The 15140-nt window shown below is 40.1% G+C and overlaps 1 protein-coding gene across 9 annotated transcripts in view; it reads left to right on the top strand.

Annotated features, from left to right (window-relative positions):
- Positions 1–15140, top strand: part of lyst (lysosomal trafficking regulator) — a 110528-nt gene that overhangs the window by 52987 nt on the left and 42401 nt on the right. For 8 of the 9 annotated variants that reach the window (XM_061910644.1, XM_061910640.1, XM_061910641.1 and 5 more), the window contains 11 exons: positions 1503–1872; positions 2386–2542; positions 2641–2814; positions 4980–5140; positions 5965–6155; positions 6416–6661; positions 9522–9695; positions 9966–10115; positions 13980–14117; positions 14202–14400; positions 14470–14598. In XM_061910644.1, coding sequence (XP_061766628.1) covers positions 1503–1872; positions 2386–2542; positions 2641–2814; positions 4980–5140; positions 5965–6155; positions 6416–6661; positions 9522–9695; positions 9966–10115; positions 13980–14117; positions 14202–14400; positions 14470–14598 — 2089 coding nt within the window. The remainder of the gene's footprint in view (positions 1–1502; positions 1873–2385; positions 2543–2640; positions 2815–4979; positions 5141–5964; positions 6156–6415; positions 6662–9521; positions 9696–9965; positions 10116–13979; positions 14118–14201; positions 14401–14469; positions 14599–15140) is intronic. The other variant, XM_061910638.1, reaches the window with a different exon arrangement.

The following is a 15140-nucleotide window of genomic DNA, read 5'->3' as shown; positions in this document are numbered from 1 at the left end:
TTCATTTCATGGCTTGCGCTCATGACAGCTTGATTGTTTTTCTTTTCGTCTTTTTTTTTTCTTTTTTTTCAAGCAAGATTGGTGATAATTTAAACCTATTCGCTTTGAGGTTCTTAGCAATACACCAGCGCATTTTGCTCCCCTGCATCCTCATTCCTCATACAATTAACACCCACGTGTGTGGAACAAATGATCACCACAAGTAGGTGGCAAGGGATATCATTTATAGACGGTCTCCAAAAAATTAAGACAGGAATGCAAAGTGCTGCAGTTGTCACATTTTTGTATTGTTTTATTTTCCTTTATAGCAAACTTTAATAGGATATAATGGGATATACGTTATTCGGGATAATGAGGAATTTATGTGGTCGCAATGCAGATACAAAAAATAAGATAAAAAAGACTTGGGTTGTCAATGTTAACGATTGAACGCATGTGATAAATAACATTTAAAAACATATTGCGTTACTACAAATGAACGAAGATTAATTACAGTGTTTGTTTTGACCACTGGAAGGCAGCACACATTGCTCGTGAATTGGTTGGAAAATATTATTCACATTTACATTGTTCCGAATGGAGAAATTTACTTCAATATGCAAACCTTTTTTTTTTTAATGAACCCTGCTCAAGAACCAATTAAGTTCGTAAATCGAGGTTTGTCCGTATGTATACACAGACCAAACGTTGTTATTATTAGGGACTGTCAAAATCATGTCTTAACTCATGATTAATCACAAAAAGTATTGCATTAACCATGCATATAGGCAGATTGATCACACAATTTATTTTTAGCACATGCTCCTTTACCTTAACGGCGGCTTGTTACCTGGAAGGTTTGTGTTGTTATACGGTCAGTGATTTGGTCAATGCATACACCAGTGTAAAGATGAGTGACGAGACTGACAAATTAGTGCTTACTAGAATATTTCACATTAGAATTCACCCAAACTCTACTTTAGATAAAAATATTACCAAGTTTTGAGCAAAAAATGTAATGCATTCAAGTAAAACATTTTAAAATGTTCTTGGATAACATTCTGACAATAAAATTGTTTTTGTCTCCATATATTGTTTTTTTTTTTATTTGATTGAAAATATGCATGCGTGTAATAAACTGTGACTAATCGTGATTAATCCAAATTCAAAAGTGTGATTAATTTGATTAAAAAAATTAATGGTTTGACAGCGGTAGTTGTCCTTAGTATCAACATTTTATTTTTTTTCTCTTTACATTGTGCTTTTTCGCTCAGTCTTCTATTTTTTACTGTTATTTTTGCTAAATTTTTTTTGAAAATGGGAAGTGGGCCAAGATGAACAACAAGCCAGTTGCTGAACTTTGCAACCAACTGTGCTACAATTTATTAGTTGTGATGCATCAGACTTCTGCCACTGTTGATTTTCACAATAAGAAGTCTACACATAATTATTTTCAGAAAGTCTCAGGCCAATGATGGAGGAGACCATCTCGCTCATGTACTATTTCCTTTGTTCTCTGCCAGGAGATTTTATTGAAAGGCATCTTACAAATTGTTGAAGCCAACGTGAACGTAGAACCGCTTCATCAATTGGACTTTCCAATCATCATTGGGACCTTGACCCCAGGAGGAGTGTCTCCGAGTTCCAGACCGAATGGAAATGCTGGGGGGAAAAGTGTCAGTCTGCTCTGGAAGGGTAAACTGTCTCCTGGCCGTAGGGAGGGAGACAGCGAAATCAGACCGAGTCACCTGCGTTCTTCTCCATGGAACACTGCACCTTTGCACCTGCCTCTGGTGGGGCAGAACTGTTGGCCTCACATGGCTAGTGGCTTCAGCGCCTCTATGTGGCTGAAGGTGGTAGAGCAAGAAGAAAAAGAGGGGAACACAGAAAAGGGTTTGAAATGCATAATTTATTACAGGGGTTGGGAACCTTTTTTGCTGAGAGAGCCATGAAAGCCAAATATTTAAAAATGTATTTTCGTGAGAGACATATAATATATTTTTAACACTGAATACAACTAAATGCGTGCATTTTTTAGTAATTATAAGTATAATAAGTCTCTTATTCTTTTTAATAACAGTTATTCTAAAGTTAACCAATAATAAATATCATACTTCTTACCATTAATGCGACATCTTGGACAGGTGCAATAGAAAACGGATGGTTGGATTAAAATGCATTAGAATGTTTTATAATTTGACCTTTATTTTTAACACTGTGATTACCAGCGGAATTGTTAATTACTTATCGTGTTAAGCAATGTCAGCTAAGATTTATCTGAGAGCCAGATGCAGTCATCAAAAGAGCTGCATTTGGCTTTAGAGCCATAGGTTCCCTACCCCTGATTTATCATAATGTGTCGATGTCCAATCTTTAAACAAAAGTTTTTATATTACCTTTTTGCAGAGAAGAGAAACATACCAGCAGCTGATTCTCACCATGGCTCGCCCCAGGCCGGCAGAAGAGTAGTGGAGGAAAGCCTCATTCATATTCTATCCATGGGCTCTAAAGCACTGATGCTTCAAGTGTGGGCAGACTTCTCTACTGGCTCACTCACATTCAGGTAAGGTGTTGGTGTACGCTTTAGTTTTAGAACTCATGGAGAAGCCGGGTTGCACTGTATAAAAATTAAAATCTGATGTATGTATACTGTTTCTCCAGGGTTTGTATCGACCCAAACGACGAAATAAAAGCAGGGCTGTTGGCTCAGGCGGCGTCCGGTGAGGGACTTCTTCGGCCCGGCCAATGGCAGCACCTCGGTCTCACGTATACCCAGCAGCCCGAGGGGAAAAAGAACATCCATGGGCGAGTGGTTGTCTGGGTGTGTGGCATCATGTGAGTAGAAATGTAGACGGATGTGTTGATTTTCAAAATGATAACCTTAATCCACCATGTTCAGTGTCTCTATTGTTGAGGCGGCTCATCGGAGCTGTGGTCGCAAGGTGGTTGATGCCTGCCGTGGCGGCAGTCTCAGAAGATGCCGTCAAGTTGAAGAAAGAGTCCTATTGGGTCCTTTTGGCTCGTAGGACTCCCGAGGCAGCAAATATGTACCAAAAGCCCAAGCTCTGAATGGCTTTGACGGCCGCAAAGGTCAAAACTCGGGTACGGGAGGAGTTTGGGGATACCATGGAAAATGACTTGCGGATTACTTCGAAGCAGTTCTGGACTACCAGCCACTGCCTTAGGAGGGGGAAGCAGTGCACTGTTAACACCATTTATGGTGGGGATGGTATGCTGCTGACCTCGACTCAGGATCTTGTGGATTAGTGGAGGAAATACTTCCAAGACCTCCTTAATCCCACCTACACATCTTCTTATGAGGAAGCAGTTCCTGGGGAATCTGTAGTGGACTCTCTTATTTCTAGGGCTGAGTTTGCCATGGTTGTAAAAAGCTCCTCGGTGGCAGGGACCCTGGAGTGGATGAGAACCGCCCAGAGTTCCTTGAGGCTCTGGATGCTGTGCATCTTGGTTGACAAGACTTTGCAACATTGTGTGGACATCGGGGGCAGTACCTCTGGATTGGCAGACCGGGGTGGTAGTTCCTCTCTTTAAGTAGGGGAACCACAGGGTATGTTTCAACTATCCTAAAATTAAACTCCTCAGCCTTGTCTAAGGTTAATTCAGGTGTACTGGAGAGGAGGTTAAGTCGGATAGTTGAACCTCGGATCCTGGAGGAGCAGTGTGGTTTTCGTCCTGATCGTGGAACTGGGGACCAGCTCTATACTCTTGACAGGATCCTAGAAAGTGCATGGGGGTTTGCCTGACAAGTCTACATGTGCTTCGTGGACTTGGAAAAGGCATTCAACCGTGTCCCTCGGAAAAGTCCTATGGGTAGTGCTCAGAGTGTGTGGGGTGTCGGACTGCCTGATTGTGACGGTCTGTTCCCTGTATGACCGCTGCCACAGCTTGGTCTGCATTGCCGGCAGTAGGTCGGACCTGTTTCCAGTGAGGATTGGACTCCGCAAGGGCTGCCCTTTGTCATTGTTTATGTTCATAACCTTTTAGACAAAACTTCTAGGAGTAGTTAGGATGTTGAGGGGATCCGTTTTGGTGGCTGCAGGATTAGGTCTCTGCTTTTTGGAGATAATGTAGTCCTGTCTGCTTCATCTGGCCAGGATTTCAGCTCTTACTGTATCAGTTCGCAGCCGTGCGTGAAGCAAGTGGGATAAGAATCAGCACCTCGAAGTCTGAGTCCATAGTTCTTGCCTGAAAACATGTGGAGTGCCATCTCCAGGTAGGGGAGGAGCGCTTGCCCCAAGTGAAAGAGTTTAAGTACCTCTGTGTCTTTTTTAGGAGTGAGAAGAGACTGGTTCGTGAGATTGGCAGGCGGATCGGTGTGGCGTCTGCAGTGATGAGGACCCTGCATCAGTCCGTCGTGGTGAAGAACAAGCTGAGCCAGAAGGCGAAGCACTCAATTTACTGGTTGATCTACGTTCAGGACTTATCGATACAGGGTTCGGATCGATACAGGGTTCGCATCAATGCAGACGGCACACCAATCCTTTGTAATGAAGAAGGAGCTGAGCCGGAAGGAGATCAATTTACCGGTCGATTTACGTGCCTATCCTCACCTATGGTCATGACGTTTGGTTTATAACCAAAAGGACAAGCGGCCGAAATGAGTTTCCTCCGTCAGGTGGCAACCTCTCAGAGATAGGGTGAGAAGCTCTGCCATTCGGTAGAAGCTTAAAGTAAAACCACTGCTTCTCTACATTGAGAGGAGCCAGAAGAGGTGGCTCGGACACCTGGTCAGGATGCCCCCGGACGCCTCCCTGGGGAGGTGTTTAGGGCACGTCCGACAGGTAGGAGGCCATGGGGAAGACCCAGGGACATGTTGAGGGGGACTATGTCGCAAACTGGCCTGGGAACTCCTCGGGATCCTTCGGGAAAAATTGGAGAAGTGGCTGGGGAGTGGGAGGTCTGGGCTTCTGTGCTTAGGCTGCTGCTCCTGAAGATGGATGGATAGATGGATAATCTTACACCACTCCTCTCTGTTTCAGGAAATGTGACGTTTTCTTGGACTACACCTTGCCCCGCAAGTCCAGTTTGTCCTCAGACAGCAACAAGACTTTCTGTATGCTGGGCCACTGTATCACATCCTCTGAGGAGGTGTCTAAACAACGTGAACACTGGAGCATGGGAACAGTGCTCTTGTTCAACGGTAGGCCTCCTCATACTAACATAACCTTTTGCGCTTTTAAGCCATTTACTCACTTATCATGTTACTCAGTATCATTACTGCTTTTAGATGCTATAAATATATGCAGTCAGACATCGTTCATCACTGTTAATTGGTTCCAGACATGACCACGATGAATGAATTTCAGCAAAGTAGGAATCATTCATTGTAAAATTAATGTTTTCATAGCTAAAGCATGGAAAACCTCTTTACTACCTTCTGAAAACATTTTTTTAGCAGTATGACAGTTCTCTAGATGTATAAAAAAAAACCTTTAGTCACCTTTACAGCCTTTTAGTTCAATATGCTAACGCTGCTTGAGGCTGAGCCATCAGTGGCCAATACTACTCTAATATTCAGGTTTTGAGTGTATTTAGCAATTTTATCCTTGAAAATGCTAGATTTAGAACCATAAAAATTGGAATGTGCATTTTTTAAATGTATTTCTATTTATTTTTTTAATTTCCCAAAAATTCAGCACTGTGGTGAAGCTGCAATATTTGAAGCTCAATGTGGCGAGGGACGGCTGTTTAGCCGTGCATGATTAAAACTGTTTCCTCCTGAATGGTTTCTTTTTCTAAGAGCATGTCTAATGTAGTGGCCAACTTTCTGCATGAAAATCGAGTCGCTTCTTATTGCTTGTGAATGCCCTGAAGTATTACCCAATTGGTGGCTGCAACTAATGATTTTTAAATGGAGTTTTGCTGTGGTTCAGTCTTCATAAGCACGAACTGATGATCATTCAGATTCAGTTTTGAATTGTGTCTTGACATTTTGGAATAAACCTTATGTCATGCCTTTCACAGGTGCCAGAGTAGGTTCTGATGAGGCCCTCTTCCTCTACACCAGCGGGCCCGACCTAGCCTCCATCATGCCCTGCAATTACGGCAAACCCACGGGGTCATTCTCCAAGTTTGTCACTCAGGAAGGGCTTAGGTGTGAGCGTGTGCGGGAGCTGTTGATGAAGAGCAAGGATGTGGACACAACAGCTTTGGTTGTAAGTTTTGTGTTTACAAACGTCACTGTGAACAATAACATACAGCATGTTTCATTTATGATTTCATATTATGGTGTAAGAAGAATGTGTTACTGATGCGCTGCATTTTTCCTTCAATGGAATAACTCTTCAAATTAAGCCTGAATGAAAAGTATTTTTCGTGCAGTAATCAATTAAATTAATATTAATATAGACAATTTTTCTTCTAAAAAAACTCTGCTAAAAGTATGTCTTTAACCCATTGTTGTGTTTCATTACAGGAGAGCTTGGCAGTTGTGTATGCTCCCAACAGTCCCAGGGTCTATACTATCTATGAGCCAGTGATTAGACTGAAGGGACAAGCCAAGACTGTGGTGACCCAGCGACCCTTCAGCTCTAAAGAGGTGCAGAGTGTTTCCTTGGAGCCCAACGCTCTCAAGGCTCTCCTGCCCACCGAAACCCACGGCCTGCAGAGCGTCCTGCACAAGATAGGAGGGACGGGGAATTTTGTCTTCCTCTTTGCACAGGTAGAAGTAAAATTTGAATTCTGCTTTGATGGAAGGAATATGTTCAGAGTGGTTACCTACATCTTTACCATTAATTGATTTAATTGGACCCCGACTAAACAAGTTGAAAAACTTATTGTAGTGTTACCATTTAGTGGTCAATTGTACGGAATATGTACTGAACTGTGCAATCTTCTAAAAAAAGTTTCAATCAATCCATCAATCAATCAAAGTATTGCAAAAACAGCATTAGCTCAGTATTTGTGCATACCCACTTTTTGCATGATTCGGTTTAAGACAAAAAATATTTTAACTCAGTTTTCATATGCTGTCCCAGTCACTGTACGGCCAAACATTCAATTCAATTAGGTTTATTGTCATTGCACAGTAAGAAACAGGTTTCCCTGTACATTAATTTCCTTCTTTCTGTCCTCAGAATGACCGGTAGTGCAGATTTCAAAAGAAAAAACAAAAACAATTCATTTTAAAGCTGCAAGAGTTTAAAGACCCTTGCTCCTCACAGGCACACATGACACATGCAGTCATGTCTTTCCCAATTCTCTGACCCACCATCAAAAATCTCAGAAAATTTGAAGCATGTGGAAAGATGTTATGAATGTTTTAAGTTTTAACCACAATAGGGCGATCTTGCTTTGTTTTTTGTTGACCATATTTGACGCACTCTGCTGCTATATTCCTGCAGTATGTTGTGACCAGCAGGTACTCTTAACACGCGCCCAATGGCGCTATCAACATAAAAAAAATACACGGAATGACCAAAAAAATGACTTATTACCCTCATTTTGCCAAAATCTTCTTTAGCTTTGAGCCAACAATCACAAAGAAATTGTGACTTTTGTGTGAAGTATGTCAACTGAGGTGGCTGCCTCCAATTTATTTGTAATTACTGTTTGTATCCCTCATTAAGTATTATTCTAACTGAGCTTTATTTTTCATAACATACTAAGTAAACAAGTGTACTTTTTGGTAAGCAGTTGAGAATATGGAGTGATTTTTGGTCCCAAAAATGTTTTGCTTTATGCATTACCTTATGTTGTATATTTTTCAATGAGATTTCTAGTTCATTTTCGCATGTTATTACACCCAAAATTTGGTTTATTTTACTCTTTCAATGTCCTTTATTTGTATTTGTGTTTGACTTTCTCTTCTACTGCTACAACATAACATTATTTAAATTTTACTGAGGTTCAAAGATAGTCTTTTTTTTTGTGAAAGTCTCTTTAATTTGTTCATTTCTTCTGTTATTTGTCTGAGCTTCTGTGTGTTCCCTCCTGAACAAAATGCAGACTTTGCATCGTATGTTTACCTGGCACGCTTTCCAGTGCTCATAACGAACCTTCACATCCCATACTTGTTTTCTTTCCAGTTTGTGGGGAAAGCAATGTAAAAGTTTTCCACAATTCTTGCTGGTGGAGCAGACCCATGCTTGGAATAGTACATTTATACACGCCAAAAAACTAACAAAGAAGACCCGCAAACACATAGCGTTAGTTCAAGGTCAGTAGCAGTCATGGCACCCTGTAGTCATGTGAGTGCCTTTTGACCAATCATTGAGAGGATCACCTAAAACCGAGATGGCCAAACTCTCTTTATACATGATTCTGCATGGAAGTCATGCAGTCAAGATGTTCCGATTGCCCCAACCCAAGAAGAAAATTTTCAGTAAGACCACCATAGGGAGGTAATATTGGTTTTGATATTGCCGAGGTATTGATATTCAGATTTAAAAAAAAATCATCATAAAATTATCAAAATTCAAATGAATCAAATAGTGTACATAAAATACATCCAATGGTCAAATGCACATTTAAATAAGTGTTTTCAGCATTAATATAGTGCATTGCGCGCAATAAACTATCCAGCACATTTGTGATTCTGTCTGTTCACCTTTTTACACCATGGAGCCAAATATGACATGATGTGTTCGGGCTGAAATCCCAGAATGCAGAGACTGAAGAAAAAAAACTGTCTTAAATGAAGTTCACACAACAAATGCTCATTCAAAGTACAAATATCAAAACCAAAAAATGGGCTATAGAATGCATCTAACATACAGGTTACACTCAGAATGGTAAAGTAAAACAGGATACAGATGTTACAAAATAAGAGAACAAGCTAGAACGAATAGATAGACACACAAAAAGTAAACATGTCATGCTGAGCATGACAAAAGAAAGTTGTGCCAGCACTTCGATAAAGGTGAGAAACTTTATTAATTTCAAAAATTTAAAAGTAATGTTGACCATTCATGTATCCATTTCATTCATTTATAAGTATTTCACATAGTTTTTAAGCATTTAAAACTATTATTTTACTATCCAATCCAATCCAATCCACTTTATTTATATAGCACATTTAAACAACAATAACGTTTCCAAAGTGCTGCACAGCCATGTTAAAAACAATATTATGCTCCACCAATGACTGAATAAAACAAAAAATTAATAAAAATAAAACCAATAAAAACAATATAAAAACAAATATGATTAAAAACTATTTTAAAGGGTAAAATCAATTAAAACAGTAAAATAAAAATAAAAGTGTATAAAAAACACAGAGGACATATATAAAATATGTTTTGGGTTTATATTTTTGGGTGACTGCAGTTTATTACGGGTACTTGAAATTACATTATTTCTCAAGGGAAAAAAAGTTTTTTGTGTAATTCAGTGTTTGGAATAACTTTTTGGAACAGCTTACCTAATGAAAACTGAGGCACCACGGTAGTTGTTTTATTATATTTTTTTAAATCCACTTCTAGCCAAGTCTAAAACCAATGTTCCTGATTGTGTACTCGTACTCGCTGGATAAATAAATTGTTCGTAATGAAACCTAATACATTTGACTCTGTCGCCTGCAGACAGTGGAGCTGAGTGAATGTGAGATGACCCAGGCGTTGGCCTTGCAGATACTCCTGTCTCTGTCTAAGTTCAACCAGCATCGCATCCATGAAATGGACTGTTACCATGGCTACTCTATGATACACCAAGTGCTAATCAAGTCCAAATGTGTGGTTGGATATCATATGCTGAAAGTGAGTATTGGTCCCTTGTTGTCTTTAATTCTCTTGATCTTTTTGGTCAAACAGTCCCACCCACCCAGAGTCTAATCCGGCTTGACCTCGTGTCTCTCCGCCTTATTGTGTTACCAAGCGTCTAATGCGCATGCAATTGAAATGACTTGCTTTAGATTTGTACTAAATGCACTGATTAGTTATGTTATAAAAAGTGAGGTTTCTTTCACGTAAACATTTATTTTCCGTTTCATTTTGAGCGCACCGTGACATCACTTTGTGCTCGTCTAGACTCTGTTGGATGGATGTTGCAGTGGGCCTATTTTAATCCTGGAGGATGACGGCCAGTTTCGATTGGACACAGAATCTATAGCTGTGGTACAGGACATCAGGCTGCTCTCAGACGTCCTGTTGGACTGGAAGATATGGGCCAAGGCAGAGGTAAAACATACTCACCTACAAACATTTTAAAACTCATCCAAATAATTTTTATAATCATCAGACTTTATGTTATGTTATTAGATTATGTTATTATTCATTGATTGTTGATAAAACAGTTGAGGCAAAATGAAGTGCACTTCTTAACTTAAACCAGAAGAGGCACTAATGAATCAGTATCAACTAGTTTCTGGTATGAAGAAGAACAACATGTCATAGTGTAAGCTGTGGGAATTTCATCTGAAAGCTGTGGAGAGCTCCCGCCCCATTTAAAAATAATACTGTTCTGTAAAAATAAAAATAATAATTGAGTATTTTGATTATTTTCCTCCACAGTCGTTTAAGAAAATGTAGTTAAATGCTCATCGCTAACCGTTAGGGCCAAATATTGGGTATTAATACAATATATTCATAATGGTCTGTGTATGTTTTGGTCATTGAATTTCCATTTCATGAATGGGAATTGAAAAACAAAAAATGATTAGTTTATCTTAGTTTTATTTTGAACAGCAAAAAATTAAATGGTAAAAACAAAGCATTCTTCTTTATTCATGTCAAAAAGCAATAACTAAAAATAATATTTTTTATATTTCGACACTGGTATTTTGTATTTCTACATTTTGAAGAATTTGTTTTTTTTAATCTTTATTTCCATCCATCCATCATCTTCCGCTTATCCGAGGTCGGGTCGCGGGGGCAACAGCCTAAGTAGGGAAACCCAGACTTCCCTCTCCCCAGCCACTTCATCTAGCTCTTCCCGGGGAATCCCGAGGCGTTCCCAGGCCAGCCGGGAGACATAGTCTTCCCAACGTGTCCTGGGTCTTCCCCGTGGCCTCTTACCGGTTGGACGTGCCCTAAACACCTCCCTAGGGAGGCGTTCGGGTGGCATCCTGACCAGATGCCCGAACCACCTCATCTGGCTCCTCTCGATGTGAAGGAGCAGCGGCTTTACTTTGAGTCCCTCCCGGATGGCAGAACTTCTCACCCTATCTCTAAGGGAGAGCCCCGCCACACAGCGGAGGAAACTCATTTCGGCCGCTTGTACCCGTGATCTTATCCTTTCGGTCATGACCCAAAGCTCATGACCATAGGTGAGGATGGGAACGTAGATCGACCGGTAAATTGAGAGCTTTGCCTTCCGGCTCAGCTCCTTCTTCACCACAACGGATCGGTACAACGTCCGCATTACTGAAGACGCCGCACCGATCCGCCTGTCGATCTCACGATCCACTCTTCCCTCACTCGTGAACAATCTTTATTTGTATTTTAGTATTATGTTTGTATTATATTGTTGTCAAAATAGAGTTCTGAAGAAAAAAATAAAATAAAAAATATTCTGACAAAAATGACATTATTTAAAAACACTCTATGTTTCAAATTTGTATCTTTTTTAATTGTATTTCAAAATGAAATTCAAATAAGCAACCATTTTTTTGTTTTTCAATTCCCATACTTGAAACGGAAAGCAAATGACCAAAACATGCTGTACACTGACCCATATTAGATCACTTTAATATCCGTTTATTGTTACGATAATTATACCGGCATACTGTTTTAAATTGTGCCATGCTTCACAAAGCAATACGCTTGTTGCTTGTATGTCCGCAGTGAGGAATTATTTCAAAGTTGGTGCTTCAGATTATAAATAAACAATTTCTAATATGAGTGTAGAGTGCTTGTTATGTGAGAGCGAGATTAAGGCGTCTTCCTTAATTTTTTGTAATATCACACCTCAGGAAGAATAATTCACACTGCAAAACAATGATAAGAAACGATTGGCGGAACTAGAAAAAAAAACTACTCGCCTAAACTGTATTTGTATGAAACAAGAAGTCTGAGACGAAAGATTTGGACAAATACATATCTACATGTGAGAGCTTCTAAGAAAGTTTTTCGCCTGCATCACGGTACACATCTGTTGTGTGTTGATGTAAAAAAACGTGATCACACTTTCAGTGAATATCAGTGAAGCATGAAGACTTAATATAAAAATGTGGGGATTTCTAACACCAGCTTAAGACGTAAAGCAAGTCTACACTTTTTGAAAATACGCAAGCTTGATGCTAATTTACATTGACTTTGCAATAGACATGCTACTGATTAGCATTAACCTTTCTTCATGTTAATTTCAACACCTCCAAATTTGGTAATGAAAACTGCAACTAAGATGCACATTACAATGTGGGGCGGTATAGCTCGGTTGGTAGAGTGGCCGTGCCAGCAACTTGAGGGTTGCAGGTTCGATTCACGCTTCCGCCATCCTAGTCACTTCCGTTGTGTCCTTGGGCAAGACACTTTACCCACGTGCTCCCAGTGCCACCCACACTGGTTTAAATGTAACTTAGATATTGGGTTTCACTATGTAAGGCACTTTGAGTCACTAGAGAAAAGCGCTATATAAATATAATTCACTTCACTTCACAATCAGACAGCTGGTGTGAAATCAGTACAGTACTTACAGTATAAACACTTTGTCAGGCCATTGTCTATACACTACTGCCATCTCATGTTTTGAAATTGCAACTGCAAGCAAAGTGTAGTGAAGTGAAGTGAATTATATTTATATAGCGCTTTTCTCGAGTGACTCAAAGCGCTTTACATAGTGAAACCCAATATCTAAGTTACATTTAAACCAGTGTGGGTGGCACTGGGAGCAGGTGGGTAAAGTGTCTTGCCCAAGGACACATACTATGTAAAACTTGCAAATGAGACTAAATTTAATGAAACAAGACATAAGAATTGGACAGGACAGTTATCATAATCAGCTCATTTTAAAATATTACATCAAGAAAATGTATTTTATTATTAAACAATTAAAACATGTAAATGTAAAGCTCTTTGTGTATCATTGCAGGTACAGAAAAGCGCTGTACAAAAACAAGCCCTTCCATTTACTATTTTGCATTGAGTCCTGGAATTGATTCCCAGGTACCGTAACTTGGTACTGTATCGGTAGAAATGGGAAAGGTACACATTTATATTTATCAGTATTATTGTTTAGATTCATATTTTTTTCTTTCTTAAATGACTAGCCTGTCTTACTCGTTGATAGTTTATTAGTTTTTTAGTTGATTCTTGCTCCTGACTTTTTAATGACGATTTGTTGAGACAACAGTTTTTAAATAAATATAGCATATAGCACTTTTTTATAACTTACATTGCATTATTTGTCTTATTTTGCCCCAGATGTCACGTGGCTTTAGTTTGAGGGAAGAACTGATGCCTATGTCATTTGGTTGTTGGGCAATATCGACTTATCGGATATCGGTTAAAAAAAAAAAAAAAAAAGCCAATTTTAGACATCCCTAATAATGATTAGCATATATCATGTGCGGCAGAACAGTGGAACAGTGGTTAGTGCATGTGCCTCGCAATACAAAGGTCCTGAGTAGTCCTGACTTCAATCCCGGGCTCGGGATCTTTCTGTGTGGAGTTTGCATTTTCTCTCCGTGACTCCGTGGGTTCCCTTTGGGTACTCCGGCTTCCTCCCACCTCCAGAGACATGGACCTGGGGATAGGTTGATTGGCAACACTAAATTGGCCCTAGTGTGTGAATGTGAGTGTGAATGTTGTCTGTCTATCTGTGTTGGCTCTGTGATGAGGTGGTGACTTGTCCAGGGTGTACTCAGCCTTCCGCCCGAATGCAGCTGAGATAGGCTCCAGCAACCCCAAAAGGGACAAGCAGAAGAAAATGGATGGATGGACATATCATGTGCATGCATTTTGATGTTAGATTCAACATTACATTGTCAGGTTAATTACAAAATTTGTACCTTCTTTAGATGTCAGAGAATATGCACATTTCTTATTTCTACAGAGTTCTCATATTTCCTTTTCATCACTCGTCCCCATTGTTGTTTTGGACAGTGCGGTGTGTGGGAGACACTGCTGGCAGCCTTAGAGATCCTCATCAGGGTGCATCACCCCTATCAGGTCTTCAACATCCGTCAGTTCCTAAAGGCTGAAGTGGTGCACCGCTTCCTGCTCACCTGTCAGGTGTTACAGGTGTGTTTTTAACACAAAGTTGTGGTAGTTACAATAAGGTCTTTAAATCATACCCGGAAATGACTAAGTGTTATTTGTCTCAAGGAGCATCGGGACGACCATCTGACTGCCATCCCACAGGAAGTCTGTATGTCCTTCGTCAAAATAACCCAAGAGGTATTGGGATCACCTCCAGACCTAGACTTGCTCAAACTTATCTATAACTTCCTGCTGGCGGTTCACCCACCGACTAACACCTACGTCTGCCACACGCCATCCAGCTTTTACTTCTCACTGCATATAGGTAAGGAAGAAACCAGTTGTTATCTCTTTGAAAATTGTACCCAAGAGTTTTGATGTCTCTATTTGTCAGATGGGAAGTTATACAATGATAAACTGCAGTCCATCATGTACCTGCGACACTCTAACAGCGGAGGGAAGTCTGCCAGCAGTTCAGTGGTGTCTCTTTCCCCAACGGTGTTCACAGAAGCTCCCCAGGAAGGTACCGTACGACTGCAGTACATCAGATGTAATGCGGTGACACTAGAGCACCTTGCCCCGAGAATACAATTCCATTACAACCTTCTAGTGTGTGGTTAGAACAACAAAGCTTCAGCAGTAGGGCTTTTGTGAACCATGTCTCCTGACAAATGTTTCATTGCAGTGTCAATTGCCACATATTTCCTTGTGACAAACTTGGGTTCAAACATAAAACAATATGACAATTTAAGATGTTTTTCTTCTTCAAAATATTTAATTTAACTGCCCGTTGAAGCCGCTTGTACAGTGCCTGAGGATGTTTTCATTCTTGAGGTCATTGTAATCTCAGAGCATTCGATCACAACTGGACTGTGAGGTATGTCTTACTGTAGATGTTTCGCCTCTAATCCAAGTGTGCTTCATCGCATTGTCAGAAGGGTGGCTCTTTTGCATCTCAACATTTGTTTTTTTTTCACTATTATAGAATAGGACGAAACCATCCTATCCCAGGCCTGCCCTCCTTGGGTTGTAGTATGGTTGGGCAAAATTGAACAAAACCGATAC

The sequence above is a fragment of the Nerophis ophidion genome, linkage group LG09 (assembly GCF_033978795.1).
Source record: "Nerophis ophidion isolate RoL-2023_Sa linkage group LG09, RoL_Noph_v1.0, whole genome shotgun sequence".
Classification (NCBI taxonomy): Eukaryota; Metazoa; Chordata; class Actinopteri; order Syngnathiformes; family Syngnathidae; genus Nerophis; species Nerophis ophidion.
Note: the sequence above shows the minus strand (reverse complement) of the source record. Positions and strands in the feature narration are given on the sequence as shown.